The following is a 15,962-nucleotide window of genomic DNA, read 5'->3' as shown; positions in this document are numbered from 1 at the left end:
TATTAGCCATACCATAAATTCCCCTATCAGAACAAGAGCAAAGGGAATCTGAGCCCAACACACTGAACAGGCTGAGGCCCAGAAGCAGTGCCTTTGAAGATTTTGCCTGCTCATCGTACGAACTGCAAATTTCAGCCTGCAAATTTCAAATTAGCAGATGCTAATTCCATCTCTGTGGCACTCTGTGGTTGCAAATTCCATCTTAATGGCACCAATAATACCAACATCAGTTGCCAGTACCATCAGATGGCAAGCCATGTCCCAGCATGCCACCACATAACAACAGAGCCGTTGGGAAAATATCTGCGGGATATGCCATATAGTTCAAGACGATGCCTATCTTCTCAGGTGTCCGCTTCACACAAATGACACCAGCTCTGTTGGAGAAGGTGAAGGAGTTGTTAGTGAAAGGCGCAATAGTCCCAGTACAGTGGGCAAAGAGGTGGGAGGGCTTCTACTCCCACTATTTCCAGATCCCCAAGAGGGGGAAAGGAATACGTCCAATAATGGACTTGACACTTGAACAAGTTTGTCCATGTGAAGAAGTTTCAAATGACAGCGTTGCAAGACATACTACCACTGTTGCATCAAGAAGAGCGACTTGCAACACTAGACCTAAAAGATGCTTACTTTCACACTGGAATTCGAGAAACTCACAGGAAATACCTGAGGTTCACTGTGAGCAACTCGATGTGCCAGTACAAGGTACTGTTGTTTGGCCTGTGCTCTGCCCTATGCATATTCACAAAATGCATGGCAGTGGTTGTTGCACACCTAAGGACCAGGGGAACTGCAATTTATATGTATCTACAATTGGCTTCTAGTGTCCAGGGACAAAAGAGTTATATTTTCAAATATCATATGTTTTGCAAGTTCTCCTAGAACTTGGCATAGAAGTGACCTGGAAAAAAATCCACCCTTGACCCTGTGATGTCAATAGCCTACATAGGAGCAATCCTAGACACTCAAGTAGGAAGGGCATACTTACCTCAAGAAAGGTCCCAATCCATCTCGGAACCGGTCTGCTACTTCACAGCACAGCCAGCTCAGTGCGCATGGCAGATTCAATGCCTCCTAGGCCTCCTGCAAAACAGTCCAATTGCACACAATTGAAGATGAGGAAATTGCAACTGTGGTTCATCTGTCTTCTGCTCAAATGTGGACAGCCCTCTGCTCAGGCTGACCATTCATCCCCAAATAATCCATTCTCTACATTGGTGGATGCTTCCAGAGGACCTCTTGCAAGTGGTCCCCTTTCAAGCTCAGACAGCTACTGTCTGTATGACAACAGACGCCTCCATGACAGGTTGGGTGTGTGTGTGTGGGGGGGGGTGGTCACGGCAATGGTCTCAAGGTTCAGGGCCAATGGAGCTATCAGCAAAAACTACATATCAACTTCTTAGCGCTCCTGGCAGCGTTTTGCGCAATGAAAGCTTTTTTGCCAATGCTCAGAGACCAAACAGTTCAAGACAAAACCATTTCAATTGCCTATCTCAACCAGCAAGGGTGCACTATACCGGGGTATCTGCATTAAGCCTCCAACTTTGGCACAATAATATCTATCCTCAAGCGATACACATAAAGGGGATGGACAATGTACTGGGGGATGACCTGAGTAGTTCATTTGAAAGCAGGGACCAACACGAGTGGGAAGTAAACACAAGATATTTGCATCCAATATTCAAAGCCTGGGACTAGCTCTGTATAGATCTGTTTGCAACATCACAGAATGCCACATGCAAGAGCATCTGCTCCAGGGCGGGACACGATCCTCTGTCTCTAGTGGATGCATTCCAGTTGGATTAGACCAAAGAACTGTTATACATGCACCTTCCTCTTCCCCTCATAGGAAGAGTAGTGGTGAGGTTCCTGGCTTATCGAGTAGCTTGCATTCTAATAACACCGTGGGGGCCAAGGCAGTCTTGGTTCCCACTGGTACTCAAACTGTCACATCACAGATACAGAACGCTTCCACAATATCCAGATCTACTGTCATGTGAGGGAGGCCAAGTATTACACCTCAACATAGCCACCTTAAGGCTGACAATTCACAATGCAAAAAGGGAAACATGTAAAGTCAAGAAACCTTAATCAAAAAACCATGTTGATAGGACAAGCGAATGCAGTGGAAAAGACTAGTACACATACTCAATGAACAGTATAATCAGTCCATATATTCAAACATCACTATCACTTAGTTAAGTAAGGCTAGTGAGAACAGCCATATATTGTTTTCAATTTCATAAAGTCACATCAAGTGACAAATAATCATAAGATATCACAGAGTGTAAATACAAAAATAAGGCAGGAGAAATACATACAATGTGGAAGAGTAGTAGTCAATAATATAACCCATAACATAGCCAAATATGGGCTAGAAAAGATAAGTGTACACGGGAGAAACCAAGCCTCCTATGTAGACCCAGAGGGTAAAATTTCTGATGTTTCCTTGATAGTTTCCTTTATAGTAATCCTCATGGGTCACTGAAGTAGCGAAGGGGTTATAGTATACTCATTCCAGATCCAGAAACTTGAACAGCTGACTGAGATGAATATGTTCAAATTTCCAGAATGCATGGGAATAGTCCTTGAAAACTGCTGAGGTATCTGGTTTTTTTTTGCCATTGCTTCCTCATGAAGGACTATGAAAATAGAAACACATCACTGTCTGCTACAATATAGATAAATAAAACACTGTACCGCAATACATTTAGAATGAACAATAACATAGTGCCTAATTATATTAGAAATGGGTTTTTGTTGCGCAAGACTGATATTAAAGCAGCGGATCTATGATATGGAAATGCAGACCGATCGATCTTTAATCTCTAAAGAAGTTTCCCTAGGTCTACAAATGTATAACACTAAACCTGCGAATTACCTGGGTAAGATTACCATTACTAAGTATCGCAGGATGTTTACACTGGCCAGATTTAATGTGCTACCTTCAGCTGAACTAGTAGGTAAATTTAGAGGGATCCCAAAAGAACAGAGACTATGCCCTTGTGACTCTGGAGAACAGGAGTCTATCTTTCACATTTTACTCCGCTGTCTCTTCTATAGGGACTTACAAACTTGTTATATTTCCTCATTACTGACTGATTTCCCAGGTCAAACAGATGCATTTTACATAAACTATCTGCTCTCAGATCAGAAGGAGGAAATAACATTTAAAGTTGCTAAGTTCTGTGAGGCAGCTAAGAATGCTAGATAACAGATGGTAAACCAGATTATGCAAACGGGAAATTGCTGATTAGGATGAGTCCATGTTCCTGATTATATTATGTATATAATACTACTATATTATGTGTATTATTATGTATGTAAATTTTCATCTATGACTGTAAATAAACATGATTGATAGTGCCTAATTAACAGCAAATTCCATACTCCCATAGTATAAAACTAATTCTTACCTGAACATAATTCTTCAAGACTTTCCTCAAGGTTGAAACCTTATTTTTACTGAGTTCCTGCTGCTTGACCTCCTTATATGCAGCTGCCCATAAAGGTTTAACCTGCTAACTCTTAATGTACACCAGGTGGGGATATAATGTACTTAATGAGGAGACAATAAAGCTCTCAACACTAAATCCATGTGAGCAAATGCTTAAAGGGAGACTGTTAAATAGTGTTTTCTCAAACATATCATAGGCTGTTATAAACTTCAAACCATAACTCTACTCAGGGGATGACCTATACATCAACAACCATTGTCAAATTCAGATGAAGCAGCGGCCAAGATGATAAAAATAGCAATAATTTCAGATTAAGAACATCACATATCTATCATTCATTTCCAGGGTACAGTCATAGCACTGGATACAGAATACAATTGCTGATATAAATACCTTCAAAGTGTCTTACAAAAAGCAAGACAAATCCAATTGGGTGTTTAAACCACCCATTCCCATTGATTTAAACTTCTATTATATTAATTCTCGTAGACGTGCCTCTGTGGGGATGCGTCCCGGCAACCCAGCGGATTGGCTGGGCGGTGGAGGTGCCGGATTGGCTGGTTGGCCGTGTAGGGAAGTAGCCGTTTGGGGAGGAAAAGAAAGGAAGGAAAGCGGGCAAGTGGAGAGGAGAACTGAACGGACTGGGGCAGAAGGGAGGGGAGAGAAAGCGGGGGAGCCTGGCTGGGCAGAGACAAACAGTTTGCCACTTCGGAAGATGCTCTCTAGAGGGAGGGCTGCAGGAAGGAGCTGGCTGAACGCTTGGCGGCCTGACACCAGGGACTGGAGGAAGGAGGACGCGGCAACAGCCAGCAGGGAAAACACAAGCAGGCTAAAAAGCGGAGGTGGTGGTGGGGAGCATGAATGAGAGAGAGAAAAAAAGAGAGAGAGAGAGGTGGAAACGGAGGAGGGAGCAAGCTGGGGCAGAAGGATGGGGGGGGTAGGAGAATTGGCTGGCCCACGCTGGCGGGCCTGGCCTGGCGACCGGTGGTGGCCGCAGACTCTAGCGATTGAAAGAGGCAGGTGGCGGGGAAGACAGAGCTAGTGAGAAAGGCACACGGGAGGGAGAGACAGAGAGCAGGAGAGGCGCGCGGGGGGAGACAGCGCGAGCGAGAGAGGCGCGGGGGGAGACAGCATGAGCGAGAGCAGTGCGGGGGAGAGACACAGCGCAAGCGAGAGAGGCGCGGGGGGAGAGAGCGACAGTGTGAGAGGCGCGGGGGAGCGACAGCGCGAGCGGCGCGGGGGAGAGAGCGACAGCGCGAGCGGCGCGGGGGAGAGAGCGACAGCGCGAGCGGCGCGGGGGAGAGAGCGACAGCGCGAGCGGCGCGGGGGAGAGAGCGACAGCGTGAGCGAGAGGCGCAGGGGGAGAGAGCGACAGCACGAGCGAGAGAGGTGCGGGGAGAGAGCGACAGCGCGAGCGAGAGAGGCGCGGGGGGAGAGAGCGACAGCGCGAGCGAGAGAGGCGCGGGGGAGAGAGCGACAGTGTGAGAGGCGCGGGGGAGCGACAGCGTGAGAGGCGCGGGGGAGCGACAGCGCGAGCGGCGCGGGGGAGAGAGCGACAGCGCGAGCGGCGCGGGGGAGAGAGCGACAGCGCGAGCGGCGCGGGGGAGAGAGCGACAGCGCGAGCGGCGCGGGGGAGAGAGCGACAGCGCGAGCGAGAGGCGCGGGGGAGAGAGCGACAGCGCGAGCGAGAGGCGCAGGGGGAGAGAGCGACAGCACGAGCGAGAGAGGTGCGGGGGAGAGAGCGACAGCGCGAGCGAGAGAGGCGCGGGGGGAGAGAGCGACAGCGCGAGCGAGAGAGGCGCGGGGGAGAGAGCGACAGCGCGAGTGAGAGAGGCGGGGAGAGAGCGACAGCGCGAGCGAGAGAGGCGGGGGGAGAGAGCGACAGCGCGAGCGAGAGAGGCGCGGGAGGAGAGAGAGACAGCACGAGCGAGAGAGGCGGGGGAGCAACAGCACGAGTGAGAGAGCTGTTGTGGGGGGGAGCGACCGCAGGAGCGAGAGAACTGTTGGGGGGGGGAGAGCGAGCAAGAGAGCTGTTGTGGGGGTGACAGAGCGAGTGAGAGAGCTGTGGGAGGACCAGCCAAACAAATTCTCCCAACTAACCCCAAAAATGAAGTGAACTACCGCACAGATGCTCTGTGCAGGTTCAGCTAGTATATATAAATTCTGCTTCTTTTTGTAGTAAGATTTTCCGTGCATCATCTCTTTTAGATGGTTTAGATCTGTATTTAAACAAAATACAGACTTTAAGATCTTTTGGGGAATTACTCTTATTCATGAAGTGAGAAGTCAAGGGAGCTTCCAGAATGCAGTTTTTCAATCTGGATAGATGCTCCAGTATTCTGGTGTGCAAAGGTCTGAATGTGAGGATGAACAGTGATCATCCATTGCAGAAAATCTTGAACATTATCTGGATTAGTGTATATTAAAAAAATATCATCTATAAATCTCCAGAACTTAAAAATAAATGAAAAAAATGGATTAAATAGGGGGTTTAAATAATATTTCACTACCAAGTAGTTCATAAACAAGATAGCAATGTCAGGAGCTACTGGTGAGCCCATGGCAACCCCTTTAATCTGTAAGTAAAATTGCTGCCGAAATCTAAAATAATTCTTTTCAAAAATCAGATCTACCAATTCTAAAAGAAAAAAATGTAGGGGGTGTTTAGTAGTGCGGGATTCCAAAATATCCTCAATTACAGCCCTGACTTCATCCAGAGGGATACATGTACAGAGTGATTTAACATCTAAGGTCATCAGGACAGAGTTAGGAGAGACTTATTTTTTCTAGCCTATATTTGGCTTAATGTTATGGGTTATATTGACTACTACTCTTCCACATTGTATGTATTTCTCCTGCCTTATTTTTGTATTTACACTCTGTGATATCTTATGATTATTTGTCACTTGATGTGACTTTATGAAATTGAAAACAATATATGGCTGTTCTCACTAGCCTTACTTAACTAAGTGATAGTGATGTTTGAATATATGGACTGATTATACTGTTCATTGAGTATGTGTACTAGTCTTTTCCACTGCATTCGCTTGTCCTATCAACATGGTTTTTTGATTAAGGTTTCTTGACCTTAAGGCCGACAGCATGGGTGGATAGGCTTTTAGATAAGATTATGCTGAATCAAAGGAAGCCATCCACTTGAACCAACTATGCTAGGAAATGGAAGAGCTTTAGGTCCTATGCAATTTCTCAAGGCTTCTGCCCACTGAAGGTTTCGGTCAAACAGATACTTCTCAACTTCTCTGAAATCAGAAGGTCTCTCTGTTAAAGTACATCCAGCAGCATTTTCATCAGTGCATCAAGTTGGGATGGGAAATCTGTCTCCTCCCACCCGTGCTGCAAGAGTTCTTTAAAAGGCCTCCCTAATTTGTATCCACCAATAAGACAGCCAGTAGAGCAGTGGAGTATCTCTTTGGTTCTCCCTGGTTTGACAGATGGACAACTTGAACCTATGTGCTCAGCAAATCTTAAGTTGGTCACCTTGAAAACTGCATTCTTGATGGCAATCACTACATCCTGCAGAGTCAGTGAACTAACAGTTTTGCGTATGGACAAGCCGTGCACAAGATTCCTTCCAGACAAGTGTTATCAGTTCAGATTAGAACTGATAATACATTCTTACCAAAGATAGTGACTGATCTCCACTTGAACCAGGACATTGTGCTGCCAACCTTCTTCAGAGACCTTTCAACTTCTCTAGAGCAAGCACTGCACTCCTTGGATAATAAATAATAATAATAATAATAATAATAATAATAATAATAATAATAATAATTTGATTTCTATACCGCCCTTCCAAAAATGGCTCAGGGCGGTTTACAAAGAGAAATAACAAACAAATAAAATGGCTCCCTGTCCCCAAAGGGCTCACATTCTAAAAAGAAACATAAGATAGACACCAGCAACAGTCACTGGAAGTACTGTGCTGGGGGTGAATAGGGCCAGTTACTCTCCCCCTGCTAAATAAAGAGAATCACCGCGGTAAAAGGTGCCTCTTTGCCCAGTTAGCAGGGGATATCAAAAGAGCACTACTATTCTGTCTTGCTAGGACTAAGTCTATACACAAGACAAAAAGCCACTGCGTGTCTAGACAGCGCTTATTGCACTGGCTGGTTGAGCTTATACTACTGACCTACAAACAGAATGTAGAGCCACCAAAGTCGATCAGAGCATATTCCATTTGTGCCTATGCAGCCTCAGCGGCCCATTTGTCTGGCATATCCTTTAAAGACATCTGCAAAGCAGCAACCTGCTCATCAGAAATGCCCTTTATAAAACTCTATGCCATTGGCTTACACTCTGCAACGGAGGCTAATTTTGAGAGAGGTGTACTTAAAAGGGTGTTACAATAACTATTGCTTCCTCCATCTGAATGAGCTAACTAAACACCCATTTCTAATGGAGCTCAACAGATCACGATCCAGATAAATAGGTTGCTTACCTGTAACTGATCTGGAAGTGGTCAATTGACATCCATTAGTCCCTCCCATACCTTCCCACTGCTGTAGTTCAAGTCTCTGTGATAGAACTCACCTGTTACTTACTGAAAGAAAGATTGCCTGCTCCCAGCGGTTGTCCAGGAACTGGGGGAGTGGCGCTCTTCCCACCTTAAATATCAACCAGGTGGTCAGGTGTGGCAGGGCTGGAATGCCACGAGGAGCTTGCCCCCCTTGGGAACTACCACCCACCACACTCTGCTCTAGGCCACCCCTCCCCCCCCCGCCGACGTGAAGCTATACATTTGCTGGAATCCTCATTATTCCCCATGAGGAATTCAAAAATACATGAAAAATTCACCAATAATTGGAGGAGCGTCCTATTGCCTTGGGGTTTTGTGGGTGGTAGGCACCTCTGGGTGCCTACCACCTATCCCACTTTTGTGCCTAGGTGCTCCACAATACGGGATAAAGGGCTGGTTTGAATCCCATTATACCCTTTGAGAAAAATAATTAAAAATATCTCAAATATTCATAAAAAATTGTAGGAGTGTCTGATTGCTTCAGGGTTTGGGTGGTAGTTGGCACCCATGGGTGCTCCACAATAGGGAATAATGGGCTGGTTCAAGATCCATTATACCCTATGAGAAAAAAATAAAAAAATTCATTTAAAAGTGTCCGATTGCTTTGGGGGTTGGGTGGTAGGTACCCATGGGTGCCAGCTACCACCCCACCCACTTTTGGACGTTCGAACTAGTTTGAATCGAACCCCCCCTCCCCTTGTTTGGTTCGAATTCGAACCTGCAGCTCAAACCTGATGGCTGGTTTGGTTCGAATTCAAACCACCGAACTGAACCGGTTCAAATTCAAATCGGTTTGCACATCCTTACTGTGCAAGTGTTCTGGGAGACAGCACCAAGCATAAGAGGCAGCAAGAGAGAATGGGAATGGGACAACCTTGAACAGCTGCGGATGATAGAACTGGAAAGGCAAAGGTTACAAGACCAGAGTATAACAGGATTATTATATCCATCTGTTATGGCTTTGTTGTGTTTTGGACGGGGAAGTTTGGTTGGCCTGTATAACTATGAGCTAGTGTAGCTGTGACACCCTATTCGTGGCCCTAGAGAAGACTTTTGTATGTACAGATTCACCAGATGAATTTGCCCAAATTCTGTGTAGCAAAGTTGATAAATGCAAACAGCTTTCAGTGTATAGAAACTATTCCACAAAGGCAGTTACATAAGGGCAGTTGCTACACTGCTCAGGTAGTATTGTGTGATTAAATATGAGGATCTTTAAACATGTTTGCCTGTCGCATTTTTAGGAGTTCAAAAAGCAACCACAATAAAAAGAAAGGTCCGCGTACACCTAGCCCTCCACCACCAGTGCAAGAAGAGACTGCACAAGGAAAAAAACATAAAGAAAAGCATAAAGCCAAAGAGCGGTTAGAAGAGAAACCAAGGGAGGTTAAAGAGAGAGGCCGTGACTTTGAAAGACATAATAAAGAAAAGAAAGAGAAACAGAGGTAATTGTAATGTGTGTATATCTGTTTGATTCTGCTACGACTTTAATCCATTGGCTACTAAACAATTAGGGGCTTACATTCGATGTGCACCATTTAAAGGTTATTAATTTGCAGGCTGTGAACATTTTTTGTGAACATGTATATGCTGCAGCTTATGGAGTTTATTGCGTTCATTTTATTTATTAAATTCCAATTCTCCAAGTTCTAGTTCAGATGTAACATGGAGCCAGAGTTAAATTCTCTTTGTGTGATGTTTCCTAGTCTTGGAAACGTGCATTCCCTTCTCCCCTTTGTGTGCAAGACTTAGGAAGAATTCTACTACTGGTTTTGGTTAAAAATAGGTCACTCACTGTATCCAGACCAACCCATCCTGGCTTAATTCTAACCAGAGTTCCAAAATAAACCAAAGACTGAGCCTGATCTTGGTTTATTTTGGAACTCTGGTTAAGACTGCTTGGTTTGGACACAATGAATGATCCTGGCTTATTTTTAACCAGAACCAGAGATGGAATTCTTCCAAGTCTGGCACTCAAAGCGGGGTGAGGAGTGCATTCTCTGCAGGCTAGGAGATGTCATGCAAAGCCAGAATGTAATTTTGGCTCCGTGTTTGAGCCGGCCTGCAGTTTCATAAACATCTGAAAATGTGCAAACAATATCTGAAGGTGCAGAGACAAAAGGCTGTCTCGCTGGTTTGCCTTTAAGGAATGAACTTTCATAGTCGCCTCTTCCAGATTTCCTTCTGTGTGCTCTGTCTTGTGTGAGTTGATGCTCAGTTGGCTTGCTTAGACAGTCTCTCAGTGCTGCCAGACACTGAGAGGGTATCAAAAGTGGGTGACTTTGGTCTGATCAGAAATGGCAAGAGCTGGATGTTGGGGGTATTAATAACCAATCTTAAGTAGCCCTTTTTACATATTGAAACAGAAGGGTGGGTAAAATAGAACTCTCTAGGGGGAATATCTATGGGAGGAGATGATGAGCAGTTTATTTGTTGCCACCTTGTTTCACCTTTTCTTCTCTCCTCTCCTCTGATACTTTTCTGGCCTAGCAGCTGTTACCAATGCATTGTCATTTACGGAAAGACACAAGAGGGTGCAAGTTGAACTGTAGGCAGAGTTACGCTGACCAAAGCTGCAAGCACAGTCTATATGTCTTTCCCAGGCCAAAGCTGGACCCACTGGAACACAGAAATCTGATAATCTACTGAGAAGTGGGGAGGTTGTCTTGAATTTGGGAAACCACCTCTAAGGCTCCAGTGCATTCACTGGATAGCCTTATGCAAAATGCTTTTCTTGCCCCAAGTTCACTCCAAGACAAGTGGTCTAGTTTTTATTAAGCCTTAAGGGGAAAACTTGGCAAAAGTTGTAAAGCACATTATACATTAGTTCCTCTTCTTGAAATCGTAACTTTTGGCTTTGGGTTAAACATTTTGGGCTCTCAATTATTGCTGGAACTTACAATTATTTTTGTTTATGCAAACAGTTATCTTATTGGCGTCTAGTTAAGAACAGTTTGCCTAGCTGATTCGTACAAGAAGTATATTAGAGTCTTTGAGGTGTGGGATGCAGAAGCTTAGTGCAGTTTTGTAGATAGTTGCTCTGTTTTCTAGGAACCTCATTCATTACTTCCAGATGTTTGTGTGGGCTAGTTTTGATGAAAAAATTGTTGCACTATAGATATTCTCACATATTATCTATTATCATGACAGAATCTAAGAGACCAGCAGTGTTTTAAAATAAGTGATTGTTTTTCTATGTGGGGGGAAGTATTCCATCCCAGCTCACACCAAAGGCAGATGTTGGATGTCTTTCACTTAAATTGGAAATATCTTGAAAAGAGAGCCAAGGAAAATGGAATGCATTTGCTGGTCAGGATATCCTGCTGGATCAGAATTTCCTTTCAACCTCTATTAACGGATCTGGCAACAGTGTGGTGACAAATGCAATACTTAACTCCCTCGGCCTGGCACTTTGGTAGACGCTTCTTTCCTAGGGGCTAAACTTTTCAAGAAATCTGATCCTATTAGGGTTAAAGGGTTAAAAGGTTTTACTCAGTAGTCAAGAAAGAAGAAATGAAGTCCTCTAAACTCGGTGTCTATTTTCACTGCTTCAAACCATCTTTCAGGTCCAAGGTGTGAGGAACTTAGACAAGTAGATTGCATCATACAAGTCCCTGTCCAAAGCATGACCATCTAGCAAACAGGAAAGAATTTCAACACTTGATGCAAGTCACTTTGTCAGATTCTAGCATCTCAGGGAATCCCTCACCAAAATTCAGTGGTGTTGGAGAAATCAGAGAGAGAAACCGTGGCGGCAAAGGATTGTGTGGATATGTGTGCATGTCTTGGAGTTATCTTGGACATAAAGTGACTAAATTGTAGAAGAGCCTTCACATGGATATACCTTAAATGTAACTGGCTGTTTTATCGGGCCAGGGATCATAGCAATAGCAGTAGCAATAGCACTTACATTTATATACCGCTCTATAGCTGGAGCTCTCTAAGCAGTTTACAATGATTTAGCATATTGCCCCCAACATTCTGGGTACTCATTTTACTGACCTTGGAAGGCTGAGTCAACCTTGAGCCCCTGGTCAGGATCGAACTTGTAACCTTCTGGTTACAGGGCGGCAGTTTTTACCACTGCGCCACCAGGGGCTCTTCATCTAGTCTTGATTGACAATGCAAACATATACTTCTATATTCCCATCAGGCAAACTCGCCAGAGATTCACTCTGTTCACAGCTGTTGCCAGGATCAGTACTGAGCACTCCCTTTGGATCCTAACCTCAGACTCCAAAATCTACACCGTAAGGAAAGGGGTGATACTCTTCCCAAGCTCACTCTTCATTTTGAAGATTGGTTTCCTGTTCCTCCACCTTAATTTCTCCAGAGTACAGCCTACTAGCTAGAAAAGAAATGCTGTAAGCTAGAATCCACAGTAGTGGAAGAGAGAGTGTACACAATGTTTTTTCTTCCCACCCTCCTTCCTGCAGCCCCCAAAGCTGCTGCTAAGGGACCTTCTGCGACAGCATGGGCTGTGGCATGTATGGCTGCAAGGAAGGGAGGGATTCTGGAAAGCATGTGGTCTCCTCCTGCAGCCACCCTCAGTACAGCCCGTGCCACTACTGAGCTTCTCTTGATGTCCAGCAGTGTTTTTTCAGGTGGCTTAAGGTGTTGTATCAGAAGGGTAGGAAAAAGAAAACTCTGTGCTGACTAGTGGTTTCTGGTCAAAATCTTATAGGTAGTTGTGACCAATTTTTCTCTTTGCTGGGAATGAGGACTCTTCTACCTGAGTCGAATGGCTAGAGCCACGTAAGCCAATCTCACAAAACTGGAGAGAGAGATTCCTGAGGGCGTCATGGCTCATTTTGTTCAGGGATGCTGTGTTTGAGATGGGTGCCTGTAGACAGGTCTGTTGTCAAATCTTTCCAAGGGCCTACAAGTGCAATGATGGGTATAATGTCAAGGTGGGAAACAAGCACCCATCTAAAAGTACTCTAATACTAATTAGAGTAAAGTGTTTGCTGATTAATTCACAGATAGGAAAAAATTAGTTTTTCTAACCTAATGAAATGGTAAACACTTTAACAATATGCCCAGCAATCTCTTTCTCAAGCTAGAAAAAGATTGGACAAGCTTCTTGTGAGGATATCCTATTTCAGCTCTGGAGGTTGTGCTAAACAATAATTCAATCCTTTCCAACCCATTTTCATTTTGTGCCCAAGTGATTCTGATACCTTTAGTTTGCTGCTTTTCTCTTCCTTGCATTTTTGCTATTTTTTGTGCTTGACAGGCTAGCTCAATGTATAGGAAAAGAGGGAAAATGGAACAAGATAATAGAAAATGAGTCTCCCCCAGCTTTGTTTAACGTTTTGCCAAAGAACATGAAGATTCTTATGTAGCTTGTTGAATATTCACTTTTAATATTAATATACTGTGTCTTAACATTTTAAATCCATTGGTGTCATACCCCTGCAACAATTTTTATAGCAATTAAACTAAGCACTGTATGAAAGTTAAAAGGAGGCAAACCCTGCCTGCAGTCTAAGAGACAGATTATGAGAAAATGGGAAGACGCAAAGAAGAAAGCAGAAACTTGACATTCATGTTAATACTGTTTTTGGGTTCACCTTTGACAGTGTTTATCGTATTCTTATTCTTATTCCTCAGAGACCCTTCAGAAGGTTCCCATAGGCAGAGACGGTCACCTAGTCCAGAAGAACATTCTGGTAGCAATTCTTCTCCATCAAGAGAATATTCTCCTACTACAAGGAGAAGGCAAACATCTTGGGCTCCAGCCAAGTCCAACAGCCATAAACGTTCTTTCTCTCCAACCTGCAGGTAGAATTATTATGTATATATACACATATTTTTAAAGAACTTCTTCTTTAATTAATAGGTTAATTCATAGGTTTATTAATTCATAGGTTATTAAAACAGTTATAATTTCACAGCGCCAAGGAAGCTTTTCTTACATAAGTCACTGCATTTTTATTTTCTTGCTAGAAAAGTGAAAATTGGGATACTTTTAATAGTCAAAGCCTGGGTCAGTTTTACCCCTGATAGAACGTAGCACTCCAGCAGGGATCAGTCTGAGGATCGAATCATGGATGTAGATATTTCATTGCTGCTTCACTGACTTGATCGAGTTTGTACTGGGAGAGTAGGGGGACTTCACATCACAGCTTAGGGTCACATATCCACTTTGTAGAATAATAGGTTTTTTATGTATAAAGATACCATACTGACTTCTGTGGATATCAAACTTTGGTTCTCCCACTCCACCCTTGGAGAAATTCAGGCAACCACGCTGAAGCAAGGCACCCTGGTACCTTGGTGATCCAGGGCATCCTGATTAGTAGAAACTCTGAAAATGATACAAACGGCAGGTTCAGACATCATGTGGAACCATGATTTATTTTAACTTGGACAACTAGCTAAATATTTTATTTTACAGCATACATCGTAAAAATTTATACATTTTTACTTCTGCAGGTCTAGTTCCCCACCAACTCAGCATCATTCTCCTGTATCCTCAAGACATCATTCTTCCTCGTCTCAGTCAGGTTCTTCTATTCAAAGACACTCCCCTTCACCACGTCACAAAAGAACTCCTTCACCCTCTTATAAAAGGACAGCTTCCCCAGCTGTAGGCCGTTCATCCTCTCCCTATCCTCACCGAGCATCACCTTCTCCTCAGCAAAAGCAAACCCCTTCAAGGCATCGTTCACCAGTCAGAGAAAGAAGCCGGCATGATCGTGAACGGATTTCACAGTCTCATGATCGACGTCATGAAAGGAGGGATGGTATGAATAGAATAATGGCTGGCCCTATCATGAAGTATTGAGATCCCCAGAGGATGAAACCATTTCTTACCACCAGTGCTTCTCTATTGCATTTGACAAAATGCACTCTGGTCCAGAAAGGATGGGCAGAGGAGTTGTGACTTTTCATTTCAAAAGCACAAATGTCTAAGATAGATGTAATAAAGAACTAAGGGGCCAGATTAATTCCTATAAATAGATACCAAACTCATTTTAAAGAGTTTCCCCCTCCTTGTGCTTTTTTCCTATAGCTTTGATACATTTTGTGTTAAATTTAATACTCTTGATTGTCGTCATGTTGATTAGCTAACTGTGTTAAATTCATTTTCAGAGCCTAGAGGAAAGAGGGGAAGAGAGAGAGACAACAGAGAGGAACGTGACTATGACCAAGAACAGAGCACTCCCAGAGATCACCGAGATGATAGAGAATCTCGGGATGGGCGGGATCGAAGGGAGACCAGAGATAACAGAGAACGCAGAGATCTAAGAGAATCTCGGGACACTCGGGACTCAAGAGACACACGCGACTGTAGCAGAGATAATAAGGAAAGCCGTGATCAGAGGGACTTGCGTTCTGCACGAGACACACACGATTACAGAGACAGAGAGTGTCGAGAGACCCATAAAAAGGAGGAGCAATATTTGGAGGAAGCACGTAGCTATGGAAGAACCCATGGCAGAGAAGAGAGCTCTCGTGCCGAAACAAGGACAGATTCAAGAAGTGAATCCAGGAGTGAATCCAGAAATGAATCCAGAAGTGCTGGCAGAAGTAGAGGGAGAGGTCCTGAATTATCAGACAAGGGTACAATTGGTGAATTCCTGAGTCTGTCATTGTGTGGTTCTATACTAAAGTTCTAAGACAGTGTGGTGGCGGTTTCATTACACTAGAACTGTTTTTCTCATTGAATCTCTTCCTGTCACTGTTAATAAATTATTGGCATTTTGTCCTATTCTACCAGATATAGCCACTGTCCTGCTCATGTATCTGCAGGTGATAGGTAGTTCAGGGAGCTGTGAAATGCTAAAGAGCAGGTGGATAATGGGGAGGTAGAAATAGCAAATACTGCATTACCTGCTTAATTTTTGCTTTTAGGCAGACTAGAAGATCTAAAAGCACCTGATGTTTTGTTATCACTGCTTGTAGTCCCCTGCAATCTGTATTTTGTGGCTAATCTGAGGGAACTGATAGGTGGAAGAAAA

The 15,962-nt window shown here is 44.0% G+C and overlaps 1 protein-coding gene across 8 annotated transcripts in view; it reads left to right on the top strand.

Annotated features, from left to right (window-relative positions):
- Positions 1-15,962, top strand: part of ZC3H13 (zinc finger CCCH-type containing 13) — an 87,921-nt gene that overhangs the window by 45,234 nt on the left and 26,725 nt on the right. For 7 of the 8 annotated variants that reach the window (XM_053284967.1, XM_053284965.1, XM_053284969.1 and 4 more), the window contains 4 exons: positions 9,240-9,440; positions 13,609-13,779; positions 14,434-14,744; positions 15,094-15,573. In XM_053284967.1, coding sequence (XP_053140942.1) covers positions 9,240-9,440; positions 13,609-13,779; positions 14,434-14,744; positions 15,094-15,573 — 1,163 coding nt within the window. The remainder of the gene's footprint in view (positions 1-9,239; positions 9,441-13,608; positions 13,780-14,433; positions 14,745-15,093; positions 15,574-15,962) is intronic. The other variant, XM_053284966.1, reaches the window with a different exon arrangement.

Source organism: Hemicordylus capensis, chromosome 1 (genome assembly GCF_027244095.1).
Source record: "Hemicordylus capensis ecotype Gifberg chromosome 1, rHemCap1.1.pri, whole genome shotgun sequence".
NCBI classification, from domain to species: Eukaryota; Metazoa; Chordata; class Lepidosauria; order Squamata; family Cordylidae; genus Hemicordylus; species Hemicordylus capensis.
Note: the sequence above shows the minus strand (reverse complement) of the source record. Positions and strands in the feature narration are given on the sequence as shown.